This window comes from Urocampus carinirostris, chromosome 16 (genome assembly GCF_059441175.1).
Source record: "Urocampus carinirostris isolate Australia breed hairy pipefish chromosome 16, RoL_Ucar_1.0, whole genome shotgun sequence".
NCBI lineage: Eukaryota > Metazoa > Chordata > Actinopteri > Syngnathiformes > Syngnathidae > Urocampus > Urocampus carinirostris.
This window is the reverse complement of record NC_142364.1, coordinates 17851756-17874664: the sequence shown is the minus strand read 5'-3', so window position 1 is coordinate 17874664 and position 22909 is coordinate 17851756. Positions and strand designations below refer to the sequence as shown.

General features: G+C 39.7%; 1 protein-coding gene across 3 annotated transcripts in view; it reads right to left on the bottom strand.

The window, feature by feature from the left end:
* The window catches only part of strbp (spermatid perinuclear RNA binding protein), a 111489-nt gene that overhangs the window by 43413 nt on the left and 45167 nt on the right, over positions 1–22909 (bottom strand). For all 3 annotated transcript variants that reach the window (XM_088320356.1, XM_088320355.1, XM_088320357.1), the window contains exons 3-5: positions 21871–22045; positions 1292–1542; positions 1051–1219 (exon numbers count right to left, since the gene is read on the bottom strand). In XM_088320356.1, coding sequence (XP_088176482.1) covers positions 1051–1219; positions 1292–1542; positions 21871–21873 — 423 coding nt within the window. In that variant the 5' untranslated portion in view covers positions 21874–22045. The remainder of the gene's footprint in view (positions 1–1050; positions 1220–1291; positions 1543–21870; positions 22046–22909) is intronic.

The window sequence follows — 22909 nt, the reverse complement described above, 5'->3', positions numbered from 1 at the left end:
AACACAGCAAACAGCACTCCCTGTGCACTTTGATGTTTTTCACCAGCACAGCCAGTTCGTCGGTCTTATTTGGTAAAGAGTTCACATTTACCATGATTACGGACTGTACAGAAGACTTATAACGCCGCTAGCCGCTTAGCCTTAGCTCCGGCACTGCATCCACGATAGGGCCCCCTCATCACGCCGGCGCGAGAATTATTCAGGGCAAGGAGTTGATTACTCGGATAAACGCATTTTTGGGCGTTAAACCCCATAACGATATGATAGAAAGTAATCCAAAGTGTACGGACGGCACCGAAGACTTATATATAAAAAAAAAAAAACGTAGTTTTTGTGACCCAACCGTAATACCGTAGTGGGTTCAAGAAAACCGTACTCATTACGGCAAAACTGTAGTACTTGGCAGGTATGCTATAGCCCCCAAAGTCAATGAATAACTTTAAAACTAAATAATATTAATAAAAAGGATAATATCTGCTCATTTCGCAACCTTGATATTGAAACCACAGATCATATTTTCTTCTCATGTCCACTTTTACAATAGCTCTGGCAGAATGTTCAGGTCTGGCTTACTCCTGTCATCTCCACTGTTCCCACCACCTTGTCTAGAGATCATGAAACGTTTGGACTTATTATTCACAACAAGAATGATAAAAATTGAATGAATCTTATTCTATGGGCAACAAAATGTTTTCATCCCCGAAAAAGTATAAAAGGTGTAAACCTGCTTCTCGCAAATTTTTCAGCACTTGTGTTTTTTTTGGGTTTAATCTTAAAGTTTGATAAACACTGCCAAAATCTAAAAGATATAATATGATTAAGAATATCTCCCTTATATAGAAGTAAACATGTCATATTTTTTCTATTTACCAATTTGCTGTATTTCTAGAGCACTTGCTGTCCCCTTGAAAATTATTAACTTTGTATTGTTGTTTGACTATTTCGTGCCAATTTAATTTGTAATGTTGCAATGTAAAAAACAAAAACCTTTTTCTCTCGGAAAATTGGAAGAATAGATTCATCTTTAGTTGATAAAAATAATAATCTCACCTCTATTTGGCTGGGTAAGTTGTGGCAGACCGAGTCCAACAGTGTCTCTGTGGGTTTGTCTCTGCACATCAAAACCAGCTCCAAGTCCCTGTCACCTTTAATGAGTAGTCCCTTCGCGACCAGGCCGATTCTCGTCACCCCGCACAACACTCTGCCACTGCTCGACTCCCTTTAAGGAATATTGCGATTATGATTGGCAAATATTTGCTCCCCGTTAAAACGGCAACAACTTGAGCCCAACCTGTAGCCATCAGCGGACCCATCGGCCTCCTCCGCAGGCTCCTCGTCCTCAGTGTTGTCAGGCGCATTGCTTTCGGGTTGGCTTGGTGCCTCGGAGTCTGTCTGATCCAGCCAGTCTGACACATGTTTGAGGGCGCGCTCTACGTTGGATACCAGCGTCTGAACGGCCTCCAAGTCGTGAGAGGATGGATAGATGGTGGAGTGCTTCGCCATGACATGGCGGTCATCATTGCTGAAGGAACGAAAGGACCTCTGAAAGGGAAATATATACTTACAGTCATTACATAAATGGTAAATGCTCTGCATTTATATAGTGCTTTTCAAGTCAATGAAGACCTCCCAAAGCACTTTACAATGTGCTTCACACTTACCCATTCACACACACACTCACACACAAATAGGGAGTCAGCAATGGAAGGCGCCTACCTGCTAATTGGGGGCATTAGGGATTCAGTGTATTGCCCAAAGACACTCCAACATACAACACGGAGGAGCCGGGAATTGAGCATATAAATGGAAGCCCAACTCAATGTTGTGGATAAGATTCAGAAACAATCACATAGTAATTGCCAGTAAAGGCAGAAACTGACTGTTCTATACTACTTTCAGCTTAAAGGTGGGGTGCATCGTTTAAGGTTTCCCTTATGCTTTCTTTTCCACAGCCCTGTGTTACTTTTATCTTACTTTCATCAGAGCTGTTCAAGGCGGAACACATTATGTTCGAGGAATGGGGGCGGGGGATTCAAAGAGTGACATCCCACCTTTTTCTTTTTCATTATTTAAAGGTGTAACATAAGATGACCTATTCAAGTATATTAAAAACCCCAACCTTTACCCCAATAAAAAATGCTTGTACCTGCACGCGCAACTAACTAAACTATAGCTAGCTTTTTTAGGGTTTCCTAGTGTACTTTACGAGCCTGGCGGGCCACAATGTTTTTATTGTCCCCGCCACCAATTATCAGTAAAATCAACCTACATTTAAGTCAACCTGTTTTTCACCCCAAAATTGTGACAGATAGGATTCATATAACACAAGTCATAGTCTTGACAACCCCAACCCCCTCCCAAACTTCCTGTAGCCCAATTTTGACCCGTAGCCATTCAAATTACTATTCTGTCCCATCTCCGACCACCAGACTTCTCTAGTGGAATAATGTGTAGGTGAAAAGGCCCAATAAAATGAGTCTATGGTCTGACTAAGCATCTGGACCCTACTAAGCTCTGAAAGTCTAACAAGAGCATGCATGATAGTAAAAAAAAGATAGTTTTGTGTTTGTGCACATTTCTGACCTGCACCACAATCCATATTATTGTGACAATTTCTTAGGTCTACGCAGCAGGTCTTGACAACATCAGATGGGTTAAGCCCATCAAGTGTCACGGCATTAAAGCAGGCACTCGGATGTGGCGATTAAGTGGTAACTAATCTAATTTCTGAGTAAAATCGACAAACCGTAGAAGTTAATTTGCTCTGTGGGGAAAGGCTGATGTATGACCCTGTAATCATAATTACACTGCATTATAATCTATTATCCCGACATATGCTGCAACACACAGGACGCAACTGCTACACTAAAGTAATAGATACCTTCCCCACCTCAACATATTCTTTTAAATTGGGTTATATGAAAAAAAAAACATGATTTTCTTGCAACCCCTCCCTTTTTTAACAAATATATATCTGGCACCTCACATGGCGGTGAAGGAAAGTTCATTTTTTTATCATTTAAAATATCACAATGTGCTAGGAAGCCTGAGGTGCGTGGCCCAGTTCAACATTGGAGGGTCTTCTCTTGACAAGCGCCACAACAGTCCTGCTTATCTCACAGACACACGCTTCCCTTTATTCTCTGCACTCTTATAAACACAAACACACACACACGTTTAACACACACACAGAGACACGCTCTCTTACAATGGAGAGCGCCAGATAAAGCCATTAACAGAATAGAGGATGAGTGCTATGCAATAAGCAAAGCCACCCAGCCTATTTAGCCGGGTTGGTAGAATGTGACAAAACATTTGGCAAAGTCTAATTCCTGGATTACGCCTTGGATTCAGTTCAGATTTCTCTGTCAGGGTATACATGGAAGGCATTGCGTCGATGAAATAATTTGGTATTACAGTAAGATTTCTAAATGTGCAATCATACCGTTTTAGGATGCATTTTCATCTACTTTAATAGTTTGCCAACTGCTGTTTTTTGCTCTTAATCTTTCACTGTGGTCCACTTGAAAGAATTTGGAGTCAATACTGTCCAGATTTTTATGTGGGTGTGCTGTTTACACAAAGTGCCTGAGTAAAGAAGTCTTTCTTTACTGAATGTGGCTATTAAGGACAATCATGATAAGTTAAGGTACATTTAAAATGAATGATAAACATGAACCTTTGCTTGTATTTGTATGCTGTTTATGGTGCAACTTGATGTTGCCTGCAGATGAGTGTAGCATGGGAATCTTAGCTGGAAAACAGGTGAGACAATAGCTTAAAGACTTGCCTGGTACCTTGTCAAATGTCACAATCTAAAAAAATTTCTCTAAGGGTAGGTTTCTAAAAGTTTTTTGGACGCTATTTGGAGACGTCAAGTTAACAGCAGGAAAAAGTCTGCAACTGTGTATTTTAATTTGGCCTATTTTTTTAGACATTTTGAAAGAGTTGTAAGTGTTTGACTTCTCTTTCTAAAGTCAATCAATAATTGAAAACACTTGCGCCGGATGATTGCGCGTGAAGATGAATCTCAGGTTGCATTTATTCACATTCATTTTCAGCTTTGATTTGAATACACCCTCGGAAAATGGCTTACAATTATGTCGGGCATTTCACTGCCTAACCAAATTGTCAATCATAATTCAAATCGGTCACTGCTGGCTGAAGATGTTTGGAGCTACAGGAGACTATATGCGTTTTATCAAACAGGCCTGTAAAAGCAAATGCGGGCTGTGGCCTGTGAAAAAAAAGCCTGCTATTGACAGAGAGTGGCGTCAATCAAAAGCACAGAAGCTAACAGCAATATTGGGAATAATTTTCCGAGTCTGTTTAACTGTAAGCAGAAGTTATGTAGCCAATTGAACGGATTACAACAAGAAACGTCCAACAATGCAGAAATATTTAGGCTGATTTTTTTGTTTTTATTTTTTTAATTTGGTGGCATTATCACAGCTCAGTAGCCTAGATGGTAAGGCGCCCGCTTTGAGACTGGGAGGTTCGGGTTCGCGCCCCGGCCGAGTCATTCCTAAGACTTAAAAAGTGGTCGGCGGCGCCCTCTCTTGGCTGCGGCTGCATCGGGTCAGATGCAATCGACATTTCGTTCTGTGTACATTGTTACACAGAATGACAATACAAGGAAATTATTATTATTATTATTATGTGTTTTGGAGAGAATCTTTTATACGGTTGGAATCTCTCGGTTGTCTTTGAAGAAATAAGCCTTTTCTGCGGACATTCAACTCATTGGATAAATGCCAGGTGACATAATTGGTGAGCTACGCCGGCTTTATAGTTTTCAGACTGATCGTGATGTTTCTGTGATGAGTGCATTTTACAATTGGCGTTAGCATACCTTGAATCTGAAGAATTTCAGCTTTCCAAGGATATGTGGCATGATGTATTTCAGTGACTTGTACAGACACACATTTGTTTATCAACAGCCTGTACAGTTAATTAAAGCGTCCAAGGTGCATGAACTCTGCAATGAGTTATTTAAAACAGTTAATCCCATTGGGGAATTTGGTTCACAATCCAATTTCAACATCATAATAAAACCAAAATTACCACATGAATCATCAAAAACATGGTCATTTATGAGGCAATCGCTAGCTTCATAGACCTTGAAATACTGTTGTGTGTATAATACAGCATTTACTGCCTAAAGATGATAAGCATTCCCCCTTTAAGTACATGCTGATAAAGGAGTAACAGCGGTCATCAAAGACAGGGCCACAGACCGGTACCAGGCTATGTGTCATTTAGTACCGGGCCGCAAAGAAAGAAAAAAAAAAAAAGTGCCTCATGTTTTGCTTATACGTACTGTAAATACAAACATTTTTTTCACCCAAGTTTGGGTGCGTATTATACAGAGATTTTATGGTAGTATACAAGATTTTACGGTAGAATGTAACCATAATAGAGCAATGATTGATCAGTCGACAAAAATGGCTGACCTCATTTGCTTAGCATTGCATGCCATGAGCCATGAGAATCAAACCTGGATCGCGGTAGTAGCGCTGAATCCTAAGCACTAGGCTACAATTTGACACACCTATTCACTTTGGCAGGGGCATGTTTACCTCCATCCCCTCTGTTGATAGTTCTACCCCAGGTGGTGCTACACATAGAGTAGAGGCAGTTTCCAGTGTCAACACCTATAATGCAGCTAACCAATAATATATACATCAAAGCGGCGCTGCCACGAGCGGCTGCCTTTTCCAGCAGCTGCCCTATTGTTTTATTGTCTGCTCCTATCTTCGGTGTTTTTTCTTCCCGTTTTGACAACTACACTATGGATTACTTCTATCCAATGGACATGGGTTTTAGCGCACAAAAATGCGTGTATTCAAGGGATTTCAACTCCTTGCCCTGAAGAATTCTCGTGCCGGCGTGATGAAGGGGCCTATCGGGGAAGAGGAGCCGGAGCTAGCGAAGCGGCTAGCGGCGTTATAAGTCTTCGGTACCATCCGTTGTTGTAGAAATTGGAGGTCCGATAATCGAGAGAAAGTCTTCTCATAAGTGGATAAAAGAAATAGACAGGAGCCAGTCTCGTTACGGAGGGAGATTGTCACTTTATTGATGCGTCAATAAAGATCTCACAGAGCTAGGAACATGACAATGTATTTAAAGCTAGTAGCAGCGACTTCGATTGGATACACCCCAAAAGGCGGTCCTGTATCACGTATGAGTACGTGACCAGTCCCGTGTACGCCGTATGAGTACGTGACCGTTCCTTGCACGCCGTCTGGCAACGGTATCTTCAAGGTAAACTCTAATCGTCTGGTAACGGTATCTTCAACCGAGGTCACCCCGACCTTTTCCCACAAGCAAGTAATGTATTGTAAGTTAATGTAGACATGTATGCAAATCTATTTCTATATATGCAAGCGTATTTACCACAACACCGTAAGCATGGTAAATGCGAACTCACGACCAAATAAGATCATCGAGTGCTGGTGGAAAACATCGAAGCGCACAGGGAGCGCAGTTGCTGTGTTTTGCGGAAACGTGGCTCACGTTTAGCATTCCGGACGCTAACGTGTAGCCACCCGGAGCAATCCGGCTTCAACGCCGCTAAACAGAGACACGAAAGCCGGGGGGAATCGGAGAGGAGGCGGACTTGCTAACACGAGGTGGTGTATCCCTGGATTTTCACAAAGAAAAGTTTTCCATCTGCCGCAGGGATGTCGAACTTTTGGACTGGCGTGACGTCATCCATTCCGCTACAAGCACCCCTAGGGCATCATGTTCATCTGTTAATAAACAACGGGGTAGACTGCTGGAAGTGTGAATTTCCCTACGGGGATGAATAAAGCATCTATCTATCTATCTATCTATCTATCTACTAGGATTGTAAATAACAAAGGAAAGACATTTTATGTAATCATCAAACTATTTCCATTCACGGAGCTAACGCTGTACATCCTTTGTGATGGAGCATTATGGGAAAGAGTTTAGCCAAAGCAACATTGTAGGATAAGTTACAATGAGGAAAAATAGTATAAGATAAAATCTAATGCCTTTTTCTATATCATCTAGATCAGTGGTTCTCAACTGGTCTGACTTGTGGACCCACCTAATGACAAGCTGTGACCATAATCAATTAAAAAAAATCCACTTGAAATAAAATAAAATGATGAAATGATCTGCATTTATATAGCGCTTTTCAAGTCAATGACTTCCCAAAACGCTTTACATTGTGCTTCACATTTCCCAATAGCGGCCGTGATCTGTGCAACCATGTAAGGCGCTACCCTGCTTATTGAGGGCATTAGGGGTTCAGTGTCTTACCCAAGGACACTTCGACATGTAACACGGACAAGCCGGGATTCGAACTGGGATCCTTTAATCCCAAAACGATCGCTCTACCTCCTGAGCTACTGCTTAATAGGTAAGCAACGATCATTAATGGTATTTAATTATGGAGATAATGAAGATTAATAGAAGAGTAAAAAGATACAAATATATTTTCAAACCTTTTAGTGTACATTCCATTAGCATTTTGATGGCAGACATTTCCGTATTTTGCCATTATCATTTTTAACTTTTTCTTCCACTGATCAACAACTTTACAGTGGATTTGGGCTAGTCATTATTATTACTATTGTAATTGTTATTATTACTAATATTTTCGGGTAAGGCTACATGAATATAGTCAAACATTAAACCGGTCCGTGGTACAGAAAAGGTTGTCGACCACAGGCTTTAAAGATGTATCAATACATATCCACAACGTATAAGCTAAATATTCTTGTATTGGGTTTTACAAAAAGATTTCATGCTGTGTGATGTTTATAAGCCAAACTTTAATTGTTACTTGTATTTGTTATACAGAATGATATTCATCTGTACACAAAATCCTGTGACACTTTGATACTTTTGTGTATGTGTGTGAGCAAACATCTCAGAATTGTTTAACAAACCAACAGCCACAAACTTAATGAGCCAACCCTAATGGGGGCTTTTGCGGCAGTAAAGCACTTTGTGAGCCTGTGTCGACGTTTGTGTGTCTGCTTGACCGTGGTGGAGGCGAGGCCCAGCTGCTCCGATCGCTATGTAAATTACATCCGTTATGAGAGCTCGGAGACAGGAATCGACCACACTTAAAGAAAGCCCCAGCGCGGAACAACTCGGGAGGCGGTGCCATATATCAGACCACGTGGGGGTTTTAGTGGAAAGGTTGGGATGTCAAGGTAACATTAAAAACAAGCAATTTCATCAAGTCCTGTGTGATGGAGCACCTGCAAGAGCTCTCATGACCCTTTCGCATCCGCAGCTAGTAAAAAGGTCTTGTATGGCATCACTTAAGCTCATAAGCACAAGGAGACACACTCAATGCGATGTGACCGCCCTTGAACCCAACTTGATTACTACACAAATGCAAGCCCAATATGCAATATGCTTGCCTAGTTCAAATAGTGAGATATTAAGCACATACCTACAACTGAGCTACAAGCGAGCATGTTCAGTCTCATGTCAAATTCTGCAAAATGTCTTTATAGGGGGGGTATGTGGTTAAAGGTGGATTTAAAATTTTTAGAATGTAACATTTTCTCATTATGTAAACAATTTAGTTCAAAGAGCCATTAAGTTTATTTTTCAACGCGATTCTATTATCTTACTTTTATCATCAGTGTTCTGGTTCAATGAGAAGAGTCGAGGTTTTCCCCCTTTTTTTTGGCACGAAAGTGGTTAAAGTAAGAAAAGCACTTTTTCAAATACAGTGGAACCTCGGTTTTCGAACGCCTCTCAGTTCGAACAAATCGGAGTCCGACCAAAAATTGAGAAATTCTTGCTTCGCAGTTCGGTCAAAAAAATTATTAATGCGTGAGTGCGTACGCTAGGGTGCGATGCTGAGCGGCGTGCGGGTGTAGATCGCCCCCCAACCCCTCGTTACCAACTGTTATCACCTGCGGACGTGCTTAGTTTTGCTTTCGCATTTAATATAGGTGTACGAAGTGTTTTAGCCCCTAATTATGAAGAAAGTCAGTGCAAGCAGCAAAGTTGCTACAGGTGAAAAAAGAAAAGTAGTGCGTACAACTATTGCATTTAAGAAAGAAATAATAGCAAAATATGAAGGAGGTGTGCGAGTGTCTGATCTTGCTAGGGAATACCCCACCGTCCACCTGCGCCTTCTGCTGACCACCACAAAAGGTAAGAAATCCTATTCATAATTATTTTCTTTATCCTTTTTTTTTATTTTTACACGCTCATGTTAGCGTAATCTTTCGTACGGAAGATTACGATAACGCGGACGTACGATTAGCCTGGGTTAGCTTTATGATTCGATGTAAACATTCAGGGTGTTGGAACTGAGCCCAAAATTCAGGATGTTGGAACGGAGCCCCCTTTCCATCGAACCGCTCACCACTTGTTGTGGAGACCCGGGTGCTAAATGACTTGTAAACGACCTGATTTTTTTATTTTTACACGTTCATGTTAGCGTAATCTTTCGTACGGAAGATTACAATAACGCGAACGCACGATTACCCTGGGTTAGCTTTATGATTACGTTAAACATTCAAGGTAAACATTCAGGGTGTTGGAACGGATTAAAACGATTTACATTATTTTTAATGGGAAAAATGATTTCGGTGATCGAACAAATCGGTTTTCGAACAGGGTTCTGGAACGGATTATGGTCGAAAACCGAGGTTCCATCCTACAGTCCAAATGCCAACCCAATCCCGAAAAAAAGACAAAAAAGGAAGAGATTATTTGAGCTCGTCTTAGAGAGACCCGTACGTGCACGCGCCATACAAGCAGCTTGACAGAGGTTGCAATAATTATTTGAGTCAAAAGATGGCATAAGCGGGGAGAATACTTTTCAGTTACGGCCAGTACCTTTAAAATATTTTCCTGGGGATGTTTTTTTAACCAAATATGCTTGGATGACAGCCAGTGCTTAAAATAATCCATTTAGAATCCGTAAAAAACTAAGATTCGATTTATTACTTTTCTCCAGGGCGTTTTCTGTATGGAATTTATGAACAAAAATCTGAATTTTTTTTAGTTTTACCATTTGAAATGTGTTTTAAAATTCCTATAGTAAAGCCACACACTTTAAAAAGTCTAGTTGGAAAAACTGAAGGAAAACCTGATGTAGAACTAGTAAAAGGATCCTTTTTGGGTTAGCGTTTGAAATGTACCGTATTTTCCGCACTATAGGGCGCACCGGGTTATAGGGCACACCCCCAAAAAATAGTTTTTGGTCCTATATCTTCCATTGATAAGGCGCACCGGATTATAAGGCGCTACAATGGGAACGTCGACAAAACAGTCAGATGATTCAGTCAAACTGATTACCCCCTTAACATTCCCAAAGCTTGCAAAGAAGCAAATACGTGTCGTAGACACGTGCGGATGCGGTGTCCGTACGATGTCACGCATCATTTCAAATATCATTCGGAATGTTAAAGTCTTGGGATTCAAGAAATGCCAACCATTCCTTAGTTTCTATTTTCTTTTTCGCTCGCAACTTTACTGTGCATATGACAATAAACATTTGGAATTGAGTTTAATTCACTTAACTCATCACAGCAACATCAAGATCATTTTAAAACAAGATACCGGGAAAATATAAAGCCGCATAGCTCACCTAAGTTCTCACGTTCAATAATGATACGCAATCATGGTCTTCTTACAACCGTGAGTGAAGTAAATCCAGGAGAGTAAAATATTTAAGAATACAGACTAATGAAACATGTTTCTTGATGGCTTGCTATTCAGTCATATTTTTCGGCCAATTGCAGGGTTTGTTTCGGCCCTCTAGCCTATCCGAGGCTCCGAATAACTTCAGCCAATAGCGATCGATTTAACGGATGATTGACACATCTTTTTCGGGCAATTGCAGGGATTGTTTTGGCCCTCTAGCCAATCCGAGACTCCGAATAACTTTAGCCAATAGCGATCGATTTAACTGATGATTGACACCTTTTTCGGCCAATTGCAGGGTTTGTTTTGGCCCTCTAGCCTATCCGAGGCTCCGAAAAACTTTAGCCAATAGCGATCGATTCAAATGATGATTGACACATTGGTTAGCCAATGAAACGCCGGTATATAAATCCCAACATACACCGCGGACTACTCCACGTTCGGGGGAAAATCGAGTCGGCGGCTGTTGCGTAAGTTGCGAGACCTTGCGATTTAATATTGAGCCATATATAAGGCGCACTGTATTATAAGGCGCATGGTCAGCTTTTGAAAAAAAATCAAGACTTTTAGGTGCGCCTTATAGTGCGGAAAATACGGTACTTCAAGCAGGCCTTTCTTTACTTTTGCCAATTCAATGCTGCGCTAACAAATGAAAACAAAACGAAAATGCAGGGACGAGCATAAAGGTACTCTCCACCACCCCCCCAGACACTCCTACTTAATGTGTTCCGCCCCAAACAGCTTTGCTAAAGATAAAAGCAGATATGCGGGGTGGGAGAAAATAATATGGTTAACACTTACTTAGGAGAGAAAATATTCTTCTTTGAACTTTCTAAAGAGATTTCAAACAACAGAACCCACATTAAAAGTATATGTATTTATTGCAGAGGCCATAACGGTTTTCCTATCAAAGGTAATGCTTAAAACCTAAACACAGGCAGGAGCTATATGCCTTAATTATAGACATATAAACTACAGTAGGAAAGGCAAAACACTATTAGAGGCTTAGTGGAAGAAGTGGCGCCCCACGATAACCACGTTTGCACAAACAGCTGCCAGCTGGCTTCCGACGACGCACACTGTGCATTTGTTTGTTGACAACACGTTTGCATGCTTTTATGACATAGTGCTATTAGACCACTCACACTTCACTATCACTGCCCAATTCACTTTACCCCGAGGCTCAATGCCTGGTAAGACAACGTACCCACATTTTGTAAGTTTTCAACACAGCAAACATATTGCAAAATGTTACATTTCTTGTGTGGAAGAACGTATCAATTAAATACATAAGGAGAAAAACATTTTCTACGGTAAAATACAAAGTTAAAGTATGTTTTTTAGTTCAGTTATCAACTGTATCAAGATTAAGATGTGACTTTTCTTATAATTTTATTTTACAAAGCAATTTCAATGAATTAAGCATTTGCAGTTGCACAACATCAATACATTTCTTAGTACTGTATTTTCCATAGTATAAGACGCACCCAAAAAAAACAACAAAACCTAACATATGCAAAATACATTAGAAAATAATTTCCATATTTGTGCAATTGGTCAATTGATCAGTCGATAAAATTTATGGCTGACCACAATTGCATATCAATCTTGGCAACGAGGATCAGAAAAGATAGTAAAGGTAAAGGCACCGCATTATACCCAGCAGGCAGCTAAGGACATGTCAGGTTGTTCACAATTGCATGACTTTGGACAGAATGGGAGTAAAACCCGGATCACTTGGGGGGAGGAGAGTGCCGGATCCTATGCACTAGACCAGGGGTCAGCAACCTTTTCGGTGTGGAGTGCCACTTTCAAATTTCCTTGTTAATCAGTGTGCCGCACCAAGATCAATGACTCGCACAACATTTTTTTTTTTTTAATATCCGAAAGAGCTGTAGTTTTACACCAGTCCGAATATACAACACGGATATACATTGAAATAGTATAACTGACCAATTTATCTTCCGCTATTCTTGTTCATCAATAAACTAAAAATGAATGTGAGCAACATGTGAAGAAGCCTGTAGACAACCATGAATTCAACTTTTTACCACAAGAATCGACCTGAATCAACCATTATTCAGCAACAATGAACTACAATCAAAAACAAGTGATATGGACGGCTACCATATCAATCATCAATGAAATCTTATTGCAGAAAATATCAAAGGCAGAAGGCTACTTGAGATAAGTGCAACAGAAATAACAGCTGGTCTCAGATATAAATGTTTTTCCGTGCTTTGCTATGTATGCAGTGAGCAATGTGATAACTTGCTTCAGTGGTGGTGTTTTTGGCAGTGACAAAGGTTTTTATGGTCCGTGTTTGTTTGCCGTAACTGGACACAGCGCGTTTTAATGTCTACGCCTTGAATTCATGTTTCGTCTTGTAATGACGTTTAACACTTGGTGTGCGGAGTACAACGCTCTCGAGGCATAATGCACAAAGTGCATGGTCATTTTTTGCACAAGTCCCCAGTCGTCAGTCAAAGAATGAGATTTTTTTCGCTAAGGGAGCTGTCATCATTCATTCATTCATTCATTCATTCATCGCGCACCTGTGTTTCTGTGGCTGGGTCAAAACACGAATTTCTCCTCTTCTGCGAGTCGCTGTGCAGACACACACTCGCACACGGAGCAGAAGAGGAAGGGCGCTACCGTAAAGCCTCTTAACAACACGGCCCACAACTGAAAATGTCTAAATTTCAGGAAAAATATGCATTTTAAAACAAAATCATTATTATTATGCTGTGTGCTCGCGTGCCACTGGTTAACACCGTCATAGGTTACAGACCCTTGCACCAGACCAATAGTGATACAGAAAATATTTGAAAAGGCCTTAGGTCTTATCTAATTATCGAACATTTTTTAGGAATGGTGCCAAATATGAAATGAGAAATGAGAAGACTTTCTCAGCTCAAACCAAGCATTGTAAGTGACAAACGTTTGAATACGTGCAGCCATGCGTATATTCATATCTTTCAGAACGACCGGATTACTTCACACAATACCTTGCTCTTCATTCAGTTCAGAACAACCGGATTACTTTCCACAACGTATTTCCCTACATTCAGTTCAGAATCTCGCGCGCTTCGTAAAGCCTGGGAGTCAGCGATAGGACGCGGACCGGTTTAGTGTCTGACTCTATTCTCGCGGCCTGGCCCAATGATAACATCAATACTTTGGTAAAGTGACCAGAAATAATGTGAGGATGACTAAGTGGATAGTATCCGTTGCGCTCTCCATTGCGATCCAGGTTTGATATCCGTTGCACCTAATGTTGTGCATCTATGATCAGTGATATATTCTGATCAAACAATGAACAAATACTGCAATTTTCAAAACAAATTGTCCAACCGTAGCCCTTATTGTAGTTTTGATTCCATGCACTTTATCGTCAGGCGCACCTTTTATATGAAAAAAGTATCACAAAAGAATATTTTTGGCAGGGGAGGTGCCTTTTAATCCGGTGCACGTTATAGTAATGAAAAAAAGCCATTTAATTTTAGTGTTTTATTTCTCAAAATATGTTAAACAAATGTCTCATCACCTTTTGTATTAAAACCAATTGTGTTGGAGTATGATTATTTGTCGACGAGTCTTCTCGTCTGCACTTACCTTTAATAAGTCATGTGCCTCAAGAGCGTACTGAGTGCTCAGATAAGAGGCTATGATGAACAAACAATGAGAGCTGTGGCAAATAGGAGGAAGGAGGGAAGCCGACTAGCAAGAAAATCTTCCAAAAGAAAACGCAAATCAACTTGACCGACTACAGCAGAGCGTATGGCAAAGGGAGGTGCGAGGATATGGATGAGAATTTTAATACTTGGTGTCGTTTGCAGTAAAAACAAAAGTCGTGTTGTGAGGAGGTTGACAGCCCGTATAAAATAGAGGATTTCAAACATAAAAAAGAAACAAACAAGCTGAAACTTCAAAACCCATCCAAATCCAAATGCGCTTAAAAGCGATGGCACAAGCAATGGGATAAAAACAACAATTCCGTAGCTTCTTTGTAGCTTTCAGCAACCGAGGATAGATGGTATTAAAAATGCATTCCGTGCACTCTGAAGGACGGAGCGCTCTTTTCTTGTGCTTTCTTTTTCACCGTCTTTCAATTTACCACGCGTGCATACAAAATAAAGAACCATTAACTGACAAGAAGCAGTCTAAATAAGACTCATTGAAAACCTGGGCTAAATATAGGAAATAAAAACAACAGATCGATTTTCTTTTCACAAGAGCTCTATGCTAATTTGGAATCCTTTAGAGCAGAGGCTTCGAGTCAATCTGCTGTTGCACAAAAGTTTTTTTTCAACGTATCTTATCAAAGTCTGATGATGTATTGACGTGTAGTGATAATTTATGAAGATGTATCCCCAAAGACTTACTTTGAAAACGTGTTGATCTAAAGGAAAAAAAAAACACCCCAGTTACGTGTGATCAGTTTTACTATTTTACTAAGATATTAGAGCTAAATTATAACACATTCTTCATAGGTGCATAACAGACTTTAAGATGTTCATGTTCACATTTTTTGTACGTTCAGCATATGCCAACATTTCTTAAATTAGTACAAACTAAAGCCTTGACCTTTAAACTACAGCTACCTATTAACTTACATTTTCAATTCAGTTCAGAGCACTTTGGGGCAAACAAAGATTCTTGGCAAAGGAGAGAGTCTAAGATTATGCTTGTCCTTGTGTTTTATTAGCTAGAATATGAAATACACAAGTTTCTCGTGCTTCTCATTTGGGATGGTAAGTGAAGAAAACACAATAAGATGACAAAAACAAAGAAATATCAACGCAACATCTGAATCATCAAAAACACAAAGAGCAACCCACTTTGAGCTCAAATTGTGCAAGATGGTAAAGGCTATGTACTACTTAAATATTAGCATTTGTGAAATGATTGTTGAACAATATGTCACCTATAAAAAAGACGTCGGCAACCACCGGGCCGCACAGAAATGGAAAAAAAAAGAAGACATTTTTGCTTACATTTATTTGTGTATACAGGGAGTGCAGAATTATTAGGCAAGTTGTATTTTTGAGGATTAATTTTATTATTGAACAACAACCATGTTCTTAATGAACCCAAAAGTATCATTAATATCAAAGCTGAATATTTTGGAAGTTGGAGTGGGGCTTTTTTAGTTTTAGCTATTTTAGGAGGATATCTGTGTGTGCAGGTGACTATTACTGTGCATAATTATTAGGCAACTTAACAAAAAACAAATGTATACCCATTTCAATTATTTATTTTCATCAGGGAAACCAATATAACAGCTCAACATTCACAAATATACATTTCTGACATTCAAAAACAAAACAAAAACAAATCAGTGACCAATATAGCCACCTTTCTTTGCAAGGACACTCAAAAGCCTGCCATCCATGGATTCTGTCAGTGCTTTGATCTGTTCACGATCAACATTGCGTGCAGCAGCAACCACAGCCTCCCAGACACTGTTCAGAGAGGTGTACTGTTTTCCCTCCTTGTAAATCTCACATTTGATGAGGGACCACAGGTTCTCTATGGGGTTCAGATCAGGTGAACAAGGAGGCCATGTCATTAGTTTTTCTTCTTTTAGACCCTTTCTTGCCAGCCACGCTGTGGAGTACTTGGATGCGTGTGATGGAGCGTTGTCCTGCATGAAAATCATGTTTTTCTTGAAGGATGCGGACTTCTTCCTGTACCACTGCTTGAAGAAGGTGTCTTCCAGAAACTGGCAGTAGGACTGGGAGTTGAGCTTGAGTCCATCCTCAACCCGAAAAGGCCCCACAAGCTCATCTTTGATGATACCAGCCCATACCAGTACCCCACCTCCACCTTGCTGGCGTCTGAGGCGGACTGGAGCTCTCTGCCCTTTACCGATCCAGCCACGGGCCCATCCATCTGGCCCATCAAGACTCACTCTCATTTCATCACTCCATAAAACCTTAGAAAAATCCGTCTTGAGATTTTTCTTGGCCCAGTCTTGACGTTTCAGCTTGTGTGTCTTGTTCAGTGGTGGTCGTTTTTCAGCCTTTCTTACCTTGGCCATGTCTCTGAGTATTGCACACCTTGTGCTTTTGGGCACTCCAGTGATGTTGCAGCTCTGAAATATGGCAAAACTGGTGGCAAGTGGCATCTTGGCAGTTGTACGCTTGACTTTTCTCAGTTCACGGGCAGTTATTTTGCGCCTTGGTTTTTCTACACGCTTCTTGTGACCCTGTTGACTATTTTGAATGTAACGCTTGATTGTTCGATGATCACGCTTCAGAAGCTTGGCAATTTTAAGAGTGCTGCATCCCTCTTCAAGATATCTCACTATTTTTGACTTTTCAGAGCCTGTCAAGTCCCTCTTATGACCCATTTTGCCAAAGGAAAGGAAGTTGCCTAATAATTATGCACACCTGATATAGGGTGTTGATGTCATTAGACCACACCCCTTCTCATTACAGAGATGCACATCACCTGATATGCTTAATTGGTAGTAGGCTTTCGAGCCTATACAGCTTGGAGTAAGACAACATGCATAAAGAGGATGATGTGGTCAAAATACTAATTTGCCTAATAATTCTGCACTCCCTGTATATGACACACGCAAAAATTCAAAGTTTGGGCGTGGGTTACAATGAAACTTTACGGTAGCACATGACCATAATTGACAGAGTTGATAAATACGGCTGATCTCATCCGCTCAGCTTTGGATGCAATTTGAATTGAACCCGGAATTCCGTGAGAGCCCATATCTTAACCACAGGGTCACCCAGATTGTATATGACAAAGGAAAAGGCATTAGATTGTTTCTCATCATTACACCATTTATATTCACGGTGCAACATGGTAATGGGGCTTTATGGGAAAGAGTTCACCCACAGACACGTTGAACAACGTGGTCCTGTGACTAGAAATATTTTGAGAAGGAGATAAAATAATTACTTTTCCTATGTCAAATAGATTGTCGGGTGATTACACAGTGGATTAGGGCTTATTATTCATATTTTTGTTAATTTTACTACTGTCATGATTGTTCCGGGCTGGTAGAATAAAGTCAGACATTGGTCCGTGGTACAGAAAATGTTGCCGACTTTATGGTCGATTGTCGTTATACAATAGCGAGATATGCACCCAGTTTCTTGTTTAACACCATAAAAACCAATACATACTGGCAAAGACAGAGTTTCATTATGTTAAATGATCGTATAAAAAAGTACATGTACGTTTTTCTTTATGTTATACCACATGAAGAAAATGTAATTACAAATGCGTTTTTGAAGAACAAAAATACATCATACTAAAAGGAATAGACTAAAATATTTTTGTTAAAGGTATCTGCGAAACTGAAAAACTAACGTCCACAAAAAATATGTGTCCACAGGTTAAAGCATGTGTTCATTAAAAATAGAAAATCTTCGAGCAGACATTAAGGAAGATGCTTCATGTATCATGCGGTTTAGGTGGTGACAACCTCGCCAAGGTCACTCGTATCATTTACGGCATCACCATAACTCAGGACTAATCACGGCGCTGCGTGCGCATGCTTCAGTCGCGTGTGTCTCATTACCCTTGGTAATATACGACCTCAAGTATGTGCCCTGTTTTGCAAATTCTAAACTCAGCACCTTTGTTAATATCTCCGTTTCTGTCTAGATCTCTCAAAATCCTGGCTTCTCCTTGACCCCCCTCCCACTTTCACCTTTGAGCGTTGTACCCTAAAAAAAACCCCTCTCTTGCAATATTTCCTTACCCACCTTTCTCCGTTTTTACCTTTTAATAATTCATCTTCCACTCTGCTCCCCCCTTAGGGAAAAGCTTCCTCTGTCACGGGCAGAGACCATTAATCAATCCCTTGTTTTCTCTCCCTCTCTCCACTTCTCAAACCCACCTCAATTGCAAAACACAGCACTTTAGGTTTTGTAGAGCAATATTCTGATTTTAGCATCCCCTGTGTTACAGTTAGCAGTATTTTATATACAATAGGAATAATTTGGTGGGGCTTTAGTGTTGAATTGGTCCCGCCAGAGTCTCATAACCTTGTATTTAAAAAAAATATATTTTTGAATACATATAAATGAAAAGATAATTAGAATATTTTTTTAGATTTATTATTATACAAATGATTGCCAACGCCGTGTGCGCTCTTGGTCAGTCATCCCCCTAAAAACCGTACTCTGTGTTTATTCCTCCCCTCCTGCACTGTGCTTAGACGGCTGGGTCAAATGTGAAATTGGCGCCGGGCTTTCAGTGCAGAAAATCTGCTGTCGTACTGCCGGTGTTTACAACGAAGCATAAAAACACGGCCCTGCCATTATAATCAATTAGAAAAAGTTGAAAATTATGAAGTGTCGTTCAAGAATGAAATGGCTCTGAGAGTCAGCTCTTTTAAGTAAACGACCAGGGTTCTGCACTAATCAGGAAACGCTTTTTTCCCTTTCGTTCGCTGATTTTTTACTCCTAAAGAAGAACGTAATTGTTCGGCATGCGTTGTGTTGTCTATCCGTGCTATTTTGAGAGCAGAGCAGGGGAAGAGGAAAGCCAGTCTGGAGTTTTAATATTGAGGACAAAAAAACGTAAGGATATAAAAAAAAAAAAGTCAAAGCAGAAAAATGTTCCTAATTTGACTCATTTTAATTATATAATGGCCCCAAAACATTGTGCATTGTCTATCACTGACAGAAGAAGCCAAATCAGTCCCTCAAAGCGTAGGCACTTGGTTTTTCTAAATGCCAATATTCAGACTACTTATATATTTTTTTGTTTTAGACATTATTTATATTTTTGCGTGTTTTTAAGTGTTGTTTCATCTTGCATAGTTAAAAAGTTCATGTATACTATAGTTTATTCATACAATTGAAGAGCTGATATTTGTATTATTTTGTTTCTTTTATTATCGTTTGTTTTGCATTTTTTCAAGGATTTATTTTTTTAACCTTAAATTTGTTGAGTGTATAAAAGGCTTAAATTGTTTGGTATTTTATCATTTATTTTTTTAGTAGGTCTGTAAATATTTTAATTCATATTTTTGTGTTTTTCAGGGATCCTGTGTTTCACAAATTTGTAACATTTGTTATCGTGGTTCCCTCAGGATTTTTCCATTCATATTAAAGACCTTTTCAAGATCACTTCCAATGAAATTTAAACCCAAAATCGCAACTAATCTGGCATACAAACGCAGGAGGCTGCAATGGTGGGGACTTTAACCCTTTAATGTTCCTGTAAAATTAACTAAAAATCCCAGTTCAAGAAATACCCAAAATTAATTGAATGCCGTTTTTGAACCGTTTGGAGAATACGGACGATTTCGGTCTCTTTTGAAAAGTAACCCACTGAAGTTTTGTTCCAAACTAAAATGATCAGTGGAAATGCTTCTAACATTGAGTAATCTAAGTTGGAAGACACAGAAGTAGAAAGTTTTTACTGTGCAATCACTGTAAAAGAGTGTAGCATGGGCATCTTAGCCGGAAAACAGCTGGACCATAGCATGAATCCTTACCTGGTCCCAGGTCAAATTAGATCACAATCTGAAAAACTAAACTTTGTATTCTACACATTTTTCTAAAGGGATGTCAAAGCGTTTCCCAAAGTGGCCATTTGGAAACGACCAGTATACAGCCCTGCAACCGTGTATTATAGTTTGGCCAATTTTAGACATTGTGAAAGAGTTGTAAATGTTTAACTTCCCTTTCCAGAAGTCATTCCAGAATTGTGCACAATTGCATGTAATAATCATGCGTTAAAATGGATCCTGCGTTGCATTTATGCATGTTTATTTTCAGCTCCGATTTCAATGCAGCCAACCGGAACCAACAGGTGTGGCTGAGCAGCGCGCTGCCGTGACGGGTTCGAGACGTCAGCCAGGCGATAAAGCCGGGACCGATTCATTCTTGGAATCACTCAGCCACAATTGGTTAAACCTACACTTTCACATCCCAAAATTACTCAGACAACGACAGTGTTGGAGACTGATGGTACATAAAGCTCCAACGAAATGCAGCATTTTTGAAAACGCGTAAATGTGCATTTTCCGAACGACACATTGCATTTTTAGAGATTAATAGTCGGAAAAAATGAAAAATAATTTTACAACACAATGTTCGATAATTTTGTTTACTTATACAATTATTAGTTCTATCGCACAGATAAGACTGGGACATACTGAGACATTTGCAAATTAAATTTAAGACTTATAGACAAAATGTAATACTTTTCAATGCCTACATTTTCGGTTATCAAATGTAAGACTTTTTCCAAATGTTAAGACCTTGTGATTAAAAATTTGCATTTCAAGGTTTATGGGTTGTACTGTAAAGTAATTATTTTTAATTTACATGTCATGTAGTTTGTTTTTCAGGGATTCTGTGTTGCTTGACTTCAAAGTTGCTTGGCATCAAAATGTTCAAAGTTCAAATAAGTTCACTTTAAAGTTAAAAGATAAAGACTATTACAACATAGTCTCATGACACATTTGTTGATTTCATTCATATAGGAAATGGTGCCCCTAGGATCCTAGTAGTCAAGGGATGCAATTAACCAACCAATTAATATACGGGTTAAAGCAACAACAAAAAACCCTGAAGAGCTGTATTAGAGCTGAAAGAGACAGCTCTTTTTCGTGAGCCGAGCCATAAGATGTTCTCCAAAAAATAAACCAGACTTCATATCACTAACAGGAAAACAGTTTGGTGGACACGGGCCTCAACTTTAACTCATAATTTGTGCGTTACATTAACCTCCTGTAAACCATCGAAGAACTGGCATCCTGTCATAGCAGCAATAACAAAACCAGCGATACTGATATTTAATACTGTAATTTACCAAATCACCATGATTTGGCCCATTTACTCGCCAATACAATACCGTAACATAGTACAGAATCGGTATTAGAACGACACTAGTTATTTTTAGTGTAATTGTATGGTGAGCTGATTTTCTTGCTTTGAACTCCTGTCTTGTTTAACATGTTTTGTGGGTGAGACTTGTTTGCTGTAATGTTGCTTTTCATAACTTGTGAACTTTTTGATTCGATAGTTTACAAGGGTACACATTCATCATAAACATCTAGCTTCTTGATTCTGCTCTAAACATGCACCAGATCGATACGTTTGAATTTAAAATGTACAAAATTGTCTTTCAGGGGGGCATGCCCCCACAACCCCCCTAGACTGTCCACCTACTAAGGTTTCATCACATTTTATGGGAAACACTGCACTTAGTGTAGTGTATTTGCATTACCATGCCTATAGGAAGAGTGGTCACTTCCTTCCTTCCGTCGAACGCCCGTTTCTGGGGATATCCGGGCGTGAGGGGGTTGGTGCGAACGCAAGGTTACTGGGTCAGGATGCTGGTGTCACACCGCTCTTCATGTGCTCCTCTGTCACGGTCGCCACCTCTCAATGAGAAGATAACCCTAAGGAGTGACATGGTTATTTATTCAGTTGAATATCTCAGTTGTACCATTTAAAAAAAGAAGCGGCAGAGTTGAGAAAATCATCGCCATGTGAACACACAATATAAAACTGCATACAAGGCCCTATTCACTTTTCATAGGGTGGCAGAGGCAGAAGCAGGGATCAAATAATACAAACATGTCCTTGTTCTCTGCCACTGGCTTGCACACTTGAGGTTGACACTTTTATATGACAGCGACCATATTTTGATGAACAACTACAGACAGTATAGCAGTGTAATATTGCAATGGTACAGTATCGTGATACCAGTGTCAGAAGTTGATATTGCATTGTTTAGTGTTGTGTTATTAATGATTAGCAGTGATATATTTTAACGAGTAGCATTCGGCATGGCCAGTAAAATTCAGATTTAGTACCTGTGCCATAGAAAAAAAGGACTCAACTAAAAGCCAAGACCAACATATATCAACCCAACATTTACACACGGATGACAAGACCCTAAAAGAACGATATTACTGCACATTAATAGTAAGTCAGGTGAGACCCAATTTTACATTTCAATCAACAGATTATTCACCAAAATATTTTTACATGGCTTAAATGGTTGCTTTGTGTGAGAACATTAAAGAAAAAGTACAATGCTCACAATTTCTATTTGATAAATTGCTAGAGAAAAAATAAAGATGACGGTTTTCGTTGGCTCGATAAATGGCCGATTATATGAGTGTTTGTTTACACAGAGGCATCATTGTTCATTCACAGGGTTCAATCCCCCTCTGATTTTCATTAGTTAACATCTGCCACATAATTGTTGCCATTCTTTTTTTCTGACTAAGGTAGCATTAAAGCCAGCCTTGATAATG